Source organism: Rhyacophila brunnea, unplaced genomic scaffold, assembly GCF_057557595.1.
Source record: "Rhyacophila brunnea isolate RB1 unplaced genomic scaffold, BYU_Rbru_1.0 scaffold_4, whole genome shotgun sequence".
Classification (NCBI taxonomy): Eukaryota; Metazoa; Arthropoda; class Insecta; order Trichoptera; family Rhyacophilidae; genus Rhyacophila; species Rhyacophila brunnea.
The window spans coordinates 28,726,308-28,738,561 of NW_028233068.1; the positions used below are offsets into that span (position 1 = coordinate 28,726,308).

The 12,254-nt window shown below is 36.2% G+C and overlaps 1 protein-coding gene across 1 annotated transcript in view; it reads left to right on the top strand.

Moving 5' to 3' along the window:
- The first annotated feature begins 882 nt into the window (after positions 1 to 882).
- The window catches only part of Unc-115a (actin binding LIM protein Uncoordinated 115a), a 211,453-nt gene continuing 200,081 nt past the window's right edge, over positions 883 to 12,254 (top strand). The window contains exon 1 of the mRNA XM_085954512.1: positions 883 to 1,177. Coding sequence (XP_085810638.1) covers positions 1,174 to 1,177 — 4 coding nt within the window. The 5' untranslated portion in view covers positions 883 to 1,173. The remainder of the gene's footprint in view (positions 1,178 to 12,254) is intronic.

Genomic DNA, 12,254 nt, shown 5'->3' on the forward strand with positions numbered 1-12,254 from the left:
ACCGATGAAGAGAATTTTAATGACCCTTTAGAAATAGAGGATGCAATTGTAGTTTGTAGTACAAGTTGTAAATGATCCTCAAGAAAAAAAAATATTGAAGACTGGATTTTAGTCAAGTTTGAAACCAAAAAGACTTTGAATTTCAACAAAGAAGACAAACCCGTGGTTAAGTTTACCAGGAGAAAGATTTTATTAAAAAATATGGTCTCGAAAAAGCAAACAGTTTTTATATTTCCAGTTATTGACGACATTTCTGATGTTCTCAATGAAGACATAATTTTTACTCTTCGCCAATCTTTAATTTTAAGAAGAGGTGAAATTATGTTTAATTTTAATCTTCAACAATTCAATATTCAATAAAAATTCCATTTACTTATTCATTTATCGAAAATAATATTTTTATATGTATGTACTTTGCTTTCTTAATTAATTTTCTACGTAGTATATGATGAGAATAATAAACATTATATTTTAAACAATCTTTTAATACTAGATCCGTTTACTATGCCTAAAAATTTGTACCCGTGTGGTTCTCAAGCGTATTATAATGAAAATAATTCTTCCTGACGAACTAACCCCTGGTGAAGGGGTAAGATCGTAATAAGGGTCATTTTTATGTTTTTTTATCATACTTTTGTAACAAACTCTACTTTTATTAAATAGTATGTTTTATTCAACAAATCTAAAATATATTAAAAATCTCAATTACTAATTCCGTTAAATTAATTTAAAGTCACACTCTTCAATTTGTATGCCGATCTTGCCCCGACTGACCTTATTTCTTTTTTCATTTAAATTCAGATGGCCGTATAATATTAAACACATCAGGCATCTACTTTTTTCTAAATTGAAAATAGCTTTGCTGCATGACAACTAGATGTCACTGTCAGTTCAGCTGTTCAGCATAACAATTTGCTACAAATCCAGAGTGACGTTTGTGGCGCAGCATCTATTGATGAGTTGTGCAAACAAGTATGGGCTCGCCCATCTTTTTTTTCTATTTATCGCGACAGCCGACACTGCATTCGTTCGTAGTTGACAACTGTGCTTATTGTAATTAAAAATCGTTTTGTGTTCTTTGCTTAAATAAACATAACATGGTGAGAAGGTGATGTGGTGATATATGAATCCCATCTGATTGTTTCACACTGGATTAAAACCGCCGTCACTAAAATGGGTAAGTGCCGGCATTGTTTCTTTTTTATATTACAACTTTGTTATTTTCACTGTGTCCCTTTGTAGCCTGTAACAGTTGTTAAATTTTATGACATAATGTTGAATACTACTTGTCTCTAGTTCTGTTTATGTCATAATTATCGATTTTTCTTGGGTATAAAATGCCTCCAAATTTGTAAGCAACTCGTATGCGTCAGTCATGTCGTAAGGGTTGAAATTTTACTTCACCATCGGAGCTCTAAGGAAAAGCTAAAATATTAGCATTTACAAAATATTACCGTAGCCAGAAATAAACACCAGTATTTACGTAATATTACCGCAATAAAACTTGATAAGGTTTCAAGTATGTTAATGTTGGAGGCCGTTCGCCTTAGATTTGATAATATCGTATATTTTTTACGCTAAAAATGATTATATTCCTGCTACAAAATTGATTTCGTTGCGTCTCAGTGAGTTAGTTACACAATATATCCAGAATCAAACAATTTTATCGCAGTTATTACAATTTAGTTAACTAATTACCTATTTAAGTATTATTTTTTTACTTAGCAGGTAGGTAATTACTAGGTGTGACGATACCAAGAAGGATGAAATCGGTAATAATACCTAATTGGTGTATACTGTAGAGATTGCTAATTTTATTATTAGTAATCCAACAACATACCTACCTAATGGGTATTATGTACATTTTATGGAAAATGATGAGGATAATAATATACTTAATTTATTTATAGTTAATTAGCTAACATTAAACATAAACATTAATCACGTGTGTACATAGTTAGATACTTTTATGTAAGTTTTATGTACCTACTTCATCCAAAATAATATCAGTTACTAAAAACAATAGGTAACTAAGTACCTAATTGGTTTGTAAAACTTACATAGCAAACAAATAGGTACCTACTTATCAAGGTATCTAACCCAGGGAATGAAATCAGTCTTTTTTATAACATCAAATTAAATAGGTAAGCAGGTAGGTATAAGTAGGGCCTTTAATTTTATAGATTGCTCTCTAATTTTATCAAGTAGAAGTATGTACCTAGTATCTTTTAGTTAGACTTTAATACTTGGTACCAATGTCATTGCTTGGTACTGATAAAATAAATATAAAAGATAAAAGTAGGTAATATAATTAATTATATTTGTGTATATTATTTTCTAACTAGAATCTAGTTCTAGTAGATATTAGACTAATATGTGGCGGTATATGAAAGAAAAGGTGCGAGAATTTCTGAGTAGGTAAAAAACTACAATAGCTATAAATATACCTACGTACTTGACTACATTATGAGAGGATAAATAGCTCATTTGCCAAGGAAAGATCAACGATAGACGTAGCGGAGGAAGATGTCGCATTGCATGGCTTGAGAACCGCCACGATTGTTATGAGTGCAGCAGCTCCGTCGAAGTGGAACTGAAGATCGCTCTGACGGTGCTGATATTTGATAGGTATGTGGTGGCAAAAGAAGAAGAATGACGCACATAATATCTACCTTTTAACACCACTCTGCCAAAAAAGGTGTGCGTCAAATAATGTCGTCCATACACCTATTGTGTGTGAAATTATGATATTATTATATCGCACCTTTCTCACTCAATTTAGAAAATCATCATAATAGTTATTAGGCCTTGTCGATTTACTTCTGGGTGAAGGCCTCCCCCACCTTCTTCCATTCTTATCGGGCGTTAGTTATACGTTGGAACATACATCCTCTGAACTTACAAAGTTCGTCGATCCAGTGGGTTTTAGGGCTTCCCAGTGGTCATTTAATGCCCTCGTGTATGAGTCGTGTACTGCACCACTGTATGACTGCATTTGTAAAGTTGCTGAGCGCCCCCTTGCACAATCTACCAGACGTCTATCACGAAGACAAAATATGTAACGATAACTGTTTTACTTGCCCAAAAGCGATTGCCATCAATGGAATTTAAATAGACCGGGTCAAGAACTTCATCTATCTCAGACTACCATGTCAATAATTTGTATCACAAGATTTGAGCGAATCGTATTTTAAAAAGTGACCTCCCATTGTCACTAAAGCATCCAACCAATGTCTGCTACCAGTGCTCACATATGCATGTGAAACATGGATCAAACTATTATCCTACTAGATATAGCTACAGAGTTTACTGCGCGACGGTAATAGGAAATTATGCCTCGTTCATTTGAAAGCGGCTTTCACATAAGATGGTTAGGTATCATTCACTGTGAACCTGTTAATTACTATTTAATTACCACGTTTAATTAACATTCTAATAGTATCTAATCATTGCACCAGTTGCGTTGGACGCACGGAATGAGTTAATGCTTCCCATTTGAAATGAAATCTTACCTACTTTGGATTTTTACATTTTCACGACTTGATTCATATGGGCTCAACCAAAATTCATGCTACGATCGACGCATTGGACATACCTGGTATAATTGCATTGATACATCTACGTCGTGGCCCCCACATCTTGAAGCGGGCCCTCAGACCAGGTTGTTTGATGCCCCCCTACCTATCGCTAAGTTTAACGGCAGTATGATGTTCTACATTAGTGTTTCCCAAATGGTTAAATTAGGGGCATTCCGTGTATTTTTATCGATTTTTGTATTTTTAAATAAATTCACTTGAATTATTGAGTTGTCGGCACTAACTGCAACCCTTTTGTGGTAACCAAGTAACATGCGACCCTTCGACATATTGGATAAATAGCCATTTTTGTTATTCAGGAAACACTAAAATGATTTTAAAATGAATTTCTACGCGTGAATTATCATTTAAATCAACACTCCAATAGCAAAATAACACCGCGGGCGACTTTTTTTTTACTGTTAGAGTAAATTTGTGGTGGGTGTTTATCTCACTTAATCGGTTCATGCACGACGCCGGGCCCCTCCTAAGCCTGGGTCCTCAGGCTAGATCCCTGTTAGCTCCTCCCCCCTTGTGGGGGCCATGATCTACTCTACGTCAACAGTATAATGTGAAAAAATATCGTTAATTTGAACATGCCATTTTCTATTTATTAGCGACTACCTCTACCTGTTAACTATTCTTCATTGTAGATTGTTACATGCGATTAACGTCAAGGATTTATTGATAATCATATTAATAGTACCTACATCCAAATACAACAAACAAAAAGGCACTCACTTAACAGCGCCTAATGTCTGCCGGTTCAGTAACCGGAAATGATTTTCCGGAAAAAGGCTTTGCGTGCCAGACTGCCAGACTTCCTAGCTCCACAGCTGAATTATAACACTAGGTATGCCTCCTAAATAAGTAAGTTATCTGAGTGTTATTAACTACATTTTTATTGTGTATAAAAATAACTTCTACGTTACTGTTGTAGATAAACATCGAATCGTTGTCTTCTCATAGCTCACGGCTACGTAGTTGGTAAATCGGTTCGTCTTTGAAATCGTGAGTGTGGGTTCGAACCCGCACTTTGCATAAAACATTGTGTTTGACCTATTGCAATAACCCGGTGGGTTAGACGAATTACTTACCATCCTCGAAAAAGTCTGTTATTATAACCTCCATTATGTCGGTAATAATATGGTCCTCGCAGGAGGGAAGTTTCTTAGGAGTGTTTTCTTACTTCTTCTATTAGGATTGAGCTTACACGTGAAACGTACTCTTGTAAATAATAAGTACTTACCTAATTGTTTTTTATAACTGTTGCATTTTCTTTTTCTTTCTTTACTATGTATTTATCACTGTTTATCACATTGTGGCGCATTGGCCAATAAATCACTGTAATGCCAAGATGTTTTTTTTCTGAATAAATACTACATAATTATAATAAGTAGTTCTTATTAATCATCATAGCAGTGGCGGTGCGAACACCATAGAAGATCAGTAAAGTTCACCCCTAAAAATAAAAAGCTATACACGAAGAAGAGGCTATCAGTGGTTTCCAAACTTTATGTTACTACGCCTCCCTTGTAAAAAAAATCTAATCTTGGCGCCTCCCCCCCCCCCTTTAGGTACTTCATTAAATAATACAGACACCTTTTTAAATATGCAAAAATGTGCCAATACAAAAATAAAAAAAAAAAAATTATAAAAATAAACAAGGTTTTACTACTTATACCTATTACTTATATTCATTTTTAAATTAATTTGTTTTTCATGCGATGAATGTGCTTGTTTATTAGCACAATCAATTTGAATAGTAGTCAATCGAAATTCAATATCATTCATTGACAAATGGATTCTATCATGGGCCCCACATCCTGAAGCGGGCCCTCAGGCCAGGATCTTTGGCGGGCCCACCTACCTATGACTGAGGTTAAGGGCAGTGTGGTGCTCTAAAGTAGTGTTTCCTAAATTAAGTATGCACGGGAGTTATCATTTAAGTAAGTATTTTAATCATCATATTATCACATCAAATTGCAACGCACAACCACGTATTTAAAATATTTAATAGTCTTGAAACAAAGCAGGGCCCTTTAGACTTTTTTTACTATTAATAAAATAATGTGAAAAGTGCATTAGCAAACTAACCAAGAACTCAGTAAATAGATTTTTGTTTGCTTCAATATATTTGGCGCAGAAATCATTTAAAAGTGGAAACATGGCGAACTTATTTGTTTTGTAATTTTGATTTCCAAAGCTCCAATTTTTTTATGAACGTCTAATAATTTGCGCCTCCCTTTGCAACACTCTGCGCCTCCCAGTTTGGAAATCGCTGGGCTATATAATAATTATTATGTAAATTGCTCTGATTTACTCACGAGTCCCGACTACAAACGCATGACATACCTATCTTATAATAGTTATCTCCATTAGAATTTAAGTGTTTTCAATCCATTGATTCACTACTGGTCGCATATTGTCCGAAGCTAATACGACCTTCGCAATCGACCCTAGTCAATATTTATACACTTAACTGGTTCGTTTTTAGTAAATAACACAAACATTGAAAACCAAACCAACCGCCGCGCACCTTTCTCACGCCGACGATGGACATCTACATTTTCTATGGCGGTAGGGCCGCCGACAGGCGAGCTAGCGGCAATGCGCTGCGTTAGCGGTTCGTCTTCAGCCTTAATCGAGCGTATCAGGAGGCCCTGCATTTGGATCTGAAGCGTCAGCAGCTTTTTTACGCCTGGATATGTCTCAGGAGCAGTTACCCAAGACTGAGGTCGCCACGCACTCAAATGTGCTTTGATTGAGTTTAAATTGAATTCTTTAGTCAAATATTATGTCCATGAGAGACAGGATCACGGACGACTGACATAAATGAAAATTATAAAAAAGTAATAGGTAAGTACTTACATAGTAAGCTAATACAAAACTGACGAACATTCTAAGTATGTGACGAAATGGTAAAAAAAAAACAAATAAATACCGATGAATGTGGTTGAGAAATAATCTACCTGCCTTGCAATTTCCCGCCATTCTCTACAGATTTGTTGTCATATTCTGCTAACGTGTTGTCTGTTTAAATATTGTTATATGTATTCAACCTACATTACCATCAAGAGTGCATATTCCAAATCCCGTCATGTCTTTGGAATGTTCTGCTAACGTGTCCTCTGTAATATTGTCATTGTTTATCTAACGATACAATTATTCGATGTTTCAATCTGAATGCGGAAAATTTACCTGCCATATCATATCGTAATGCAGAAACGAAAAGTTCAATAAACTTGTATTATAAATTTAATATGAAATCTATATATAATCTTACCAGTTAACATTCGAAACAGCTTAAGTACCTCTTTAATACGCTTCGCAAATTTTAGATCTATAAGTGTATTATTGTCTGTGACATTGCGATCTGTCGGACTGGTGCAAGTGTCACCTTTCATTCCGCTCCATTCTGATGGTGCGCGACTCACAAGACGGCGGACAACTTGACACAGGCGTTCCTCAGTCAGCTGGTCAGTGATCAGTTGGCAAACTCCGGGTGTCCACTTACCTGTTGTCTCTCGTTTCATTTCGCTTCCGCTGACACAGGTATCTGGTTTCGGATCGGCCTCCTCGTATTTCGTTTCATCTGGTTGGCAAATCGTCGATCAACTTTTTATATTGCGGCCGCGCGAGAAGAAAATACACGTCGTCTGTTTCCTTCGATCGGGTGAATGGAAACTCGCGATGCTTTAGGAAACTTCATCCATTAAATGCCGTTCCGTAAGAGCGCCGAACACAGGTCAATATTAGATAATACTGTAAATATTGTGAATATATCTTATTTGACAATATTCTATTGTAGGAGGTAAATAGCTGTTTTATTTAATTACTTATTTATATTTTTTGCATATAGGTAGGTACATAATATTTAAAACACATTAAGTACATACTTAATTGAAAAAAAATAGTTGGGATCAGTTATCGTTATCAGTTCCATCGTGAGCGACGTACCTATATTTTTTTTTCACCTGACTTCTAACACTAAATACATTAAATTCACATAAAGAAATCGTAGTAACAAGACTATAGTCTACACTCTACAGTGTTGAAAACATATTGTATGTAGAATCTACATTCCCATTATTTAATCTGAAAGTCAATTACTTCACTATATTTGACGCACCGATGCTCAGTTATTCAGGACCTCTATTTCATCTAAATGTACTTGTATTGTATGAGGGTTGTAATCATGGCTCCCACATCCTGAAGCGGGCTCCCAGGCTAGGATCTTTGGCGGGCCCCCTATCTATCGCTAAGGATAAAGTCGGTGTGACGCTTTACAGTAAAATGGTGTATTCAGTGAAATTAGGGTGTATTTTTAATACATCCATTTGAATTATGGAGTTGCCGAGTATCGACACACAATGAACAATTGTATCACACAACCGTATATTTTAATATAATAACACTACTGAAGTAAAATAGTGCCGCAGGCGACTTATTCACTATTCAAGCAAATTTGTGATGTGTGTTTATCTCACATATCTGCGCTGGGCCCCTTCTGAGCCCGGGACCCCAGGCTAGAGCCCTGTCAGCCCCCCCTTGTGGGGTGGGGGCCATGGTTTTAATAATCACCTACCCGAGTCCGACATTAGGTCAATTCTTAGCGGAAAGACATTAATTATTAAATGTATTCTTTTTTCAATCCGGCGTGGGATCTAGGCAGCCTCCCGAAAAGGTTTCGTAGAGTGTTTTTTACGAGAAATGGTCCTTGCCCCGGGTTTAAACGTGCATTCATAGACTACATAATATTATACTATCGTGCATTATTGTACAAACAACACGGAAACGTCAGACGCGAACTTGAACCCGCCACCCACTGTCTTGAGCAGACATTTGAGACATTCTACCATTCGACCGCGGCGAACGGGGTGGAAAGACATGATTAAAATAAACGACAATATACATAATATTATAATTAGTAATTACATTCATGTGCCAGTGTTTGCGTGACTTTTATTATATTATTTGGATTACTACAAGTAGGTACCTACCTACCAACTTCTTGTTTTATTGCGAATCTCAATTTATTCTTGATGTAGACTGTTGGGCAATGACAAGGTGGCAATTTAACTATTGATCCATGATCATTTTTCGTTGGTGTAATAAAATATTATAGGTTATGGCCGTAAAAGGGTGTAATGGTAATTGAGGGACAGGAACTAATTCGTAATAATTATTGTAAATGTATTCCGTTGATTGTTTGATCCGGTTCACCTGTCCACGACTTCGAAGGGCAAAATAATATGACATGCGTTAACTTTGTTTCGTCCTTCGGCGTGGCAATAAAATAAATGTGACGTCACACTCCCCTCGCGCAACAAAAGTAAGGGTGCGCTAGAAACACACACACACAATACAGATCTATCTGACTTTTCTTTTATTTCCCTTATTTCCTATTTGTGTCGTCTTCTAATTCCGTATAATAATGTCGCGCCTCTGACGGAGCCTCCGCGAAATTATTATATTTGGCGGGAATGTCATTTTGAATTTAATTTACGGCTATTGCGTTTGTCAAATTTAATTAACGGTAGTCAACTTATTAAAATAGACTAAGTAAAATGGATAAAATTGGTTGTATTGTAAATACTTACCTATTATTTATTTTACATTTCACCAAAGAATGCTCATTTTTTTCGTAAATAATGTACAATTCCGTGAATTTATGTTGATTTACCAATTTTCAATCAGTTTTAATGAATTTTAATATTTTTTCTGCGTGCCTTGCCCCGTTGTCAACCGCTCACTAGAGGCGAATGCCTCCCTACGTTGCCTGGAGGTCCGCCTTCTGCTAGTTATACCTGCGCCCTTCATTTAATTCAAATTATTGCCATAGGCACCTTTTTATCATTTTTTAAAAATGTAATAAAGGTTAATCAACAGTGATACTTATACTATACACAATAGAAACAAGTGGCCATGGAAAGTGACAATTTACCTAATCAATATGGAATACAGTGTACACGGTTTTTCCGTTTTTAACATACCATAATGTATGTTTTTATATACTTACCTATTGTAGACGTATAGCTTTAGAGCACAATGTGCTATATAATAAAATACTTAGTTCCACTAGTAGAGCATTATGAATAACCTACATATTCATAGTATTGCAAAGTCGATTCACCGGACTGTAGTACCTACCTATCAGAGATTCATAATACTATAATGCCAGTATTCATTTGTTGTTCTAGAATCTAGAAAATTCTGGGTATACCTAATCATTTTCAGCTCATTAAAAAGGTCGTTTAAATATCACCTAATAATATTGTGTTTTTCGATCCAGGGGCCTTATGTTAGAACTTGCGAGTTGAAGTCGCCCGGTCGACATGACGTCATATGACATCATTGTGACGTACTACCGGAGTGATAACAGCATTCGAGAAATTAACGCTACTAAAATACTGGCGTTATCCATTGTCCCCATACACAAATAGATGTTACAGCATAATAATATCTATGGTGAGCGGTGTGCGTTGGGCGGCTTGCCTCGAGCGTGTATTGGCTGACGTCACAATTACGTCATGTCGTCGGGTGACTTCATATCACTAGTTAGAACATAGGGCTGCAGAGCGTGTGTCCATGGTGCGTAATATTTCTACCTACAATCACAAGTCACTGGCTATGTATTATAGACCTACTCTTTACCAACTCTCCTACGTCACAGCGCTGTATGCGCCGACACTGTTACATCACGTGATTTTTGCGTGGTGACTTGTCATAATATCAGATTCTTCTCTGGCACTACTGAGAGGAATTAAAAGCTTTCTTGTCTGTTTCTCCTCCTCACAATACTTCACTACATTCGAAATAGTGCTCTTTGTCTGTTCCCGTAAAGGCTTAGGCATTTTAATGTTAATAAAACTCCACGTGATATCGAACACACTGAATTGTTGGTGCGGGGAAGGGTTTCAGTTCTCGAATCGACCGTGATGATGTAGAATACTTGATAATTAATATAGAGTCGCACCGTACTAAAATTGTCGGTTGTCTAATCCAAGTAAAAGTAATCTAAATTACGTAGTTATGATAATATTATGCATGTTAGTGGATATGGCTAAAAAATCAAATGGACCGGTGTTGATTAAACGATGTCGAAATCGTACGACCTCCCCATAACCTTCCCGAATATCGTTTCGCTATTTATTTCGTTCTCTGAGTAGTAAAGTTGATGTCGGTCCCCTCTGTTTTTAAAACGAAGTGACCGTGGATGTGTGCCTGCTTGTGTATGAAATGTGCCGACTGTGAATGCCTATGAAAACAGAATGATGTTTCGCTCCCTCGCTCCGAATAATTTGCCATGCTTCGCAAGTCGACTGCATTTCATACAATACGGCGCCTGTAAATTCCCAAGTAGGAACAATACTATTACAATCATAATTACTTCATAGATCTTACTGAGTAATTGAATTACATGGGAAATTAAATATATTAGTACCTACGTAGGGTTTGACGGATGAGTCCTTTATATAAAATCCAGATATAGGTAGGTACAATTAAGTATATTGTAATTCTACCAAGATCGATTGAAAACTCAGTAACTTTTAGCATATTATTGACATTGGCACGGTTGAACGACATTTGAAATCTTGAAAATTCTTGAAACTTGAAAACTTGAAACCTCTTAAAATAATACATAGCACAATGCTGCTAACGTGAGAGAAATTTAATTTGTCTACAGTCTACACCAGCGATTTCCAAACTGGGAGGCGCGAAAAGTTTAACACAAATGTAGCCACAGGTTTGCAGTTTGCAAATGCTTAGTTTACAAAACGGCCGCTAGTTATAAACTGCATAAAAAGTCCTATAAAGGGTTGTTTGCAAACCTGTCTGGAGATATGGAAACTAATTTTATATTACCTCAGTTCTATATATTGTGAAGCGCGCTGGCTATCTCGTGAAAAAATGAAATAAAAGGGTCAAATCATAATATTGAAATTTGAGGCAAATTTGTTTAGTAACGATAACTTTGTTGTTAAACTTGTCTATTTGGTTGAAATTTGAAAAAAAAGAGTGAATAAATCAATGCAAGGACCATTAATGCATTCACTGATTTAAAAAAACAAATTGAAGTCATTCATAAAAAATGGACCTTTGGAAATCAAAATTACAAAAAAATAAGTTCGTCATGTTTCCACTTTTAAATGATTTCTGCGCCAGATATATTGAAGCAAACAAAAATCTATTTACTGAACACTTGGATAGTTTGCTAATGCACTCACTATTCACATTATTCATTTAAATAAAAGATCTCGATTTTACAGAGTTCGTGTGGATATAAAATCCATGGCCCTCACAAGGGGGTGGGCGTTGACAGGGCTCGGGCCTGTGGGCCCGGCGAGTGAGATTAACACACATCACAAATTTACTCTAATAGTAAAAAAGTCGACTGCGGCGCTACTATTAAATATTTTATTTTACACATTTAATAGAAATAGTAAAATCTTGTTTATTTTTATAATTTTTTTTCCATTTTTATGCCCCCCACAGCTCCCTTCATTCTTCTCGGTCCCTAGATTGTTGCCACGTACACCCACCGTACTTTATGAGTTAGTCTATCCAGCGGATTATAGGGCGTCGTTTAGTGGCCCTTGAGTAACACTGTATGACAGCGGTTGTCCACTCACGGAGCGACATGTCCAGTCTGTTGCGTTTTCATCTGCTTAGTGA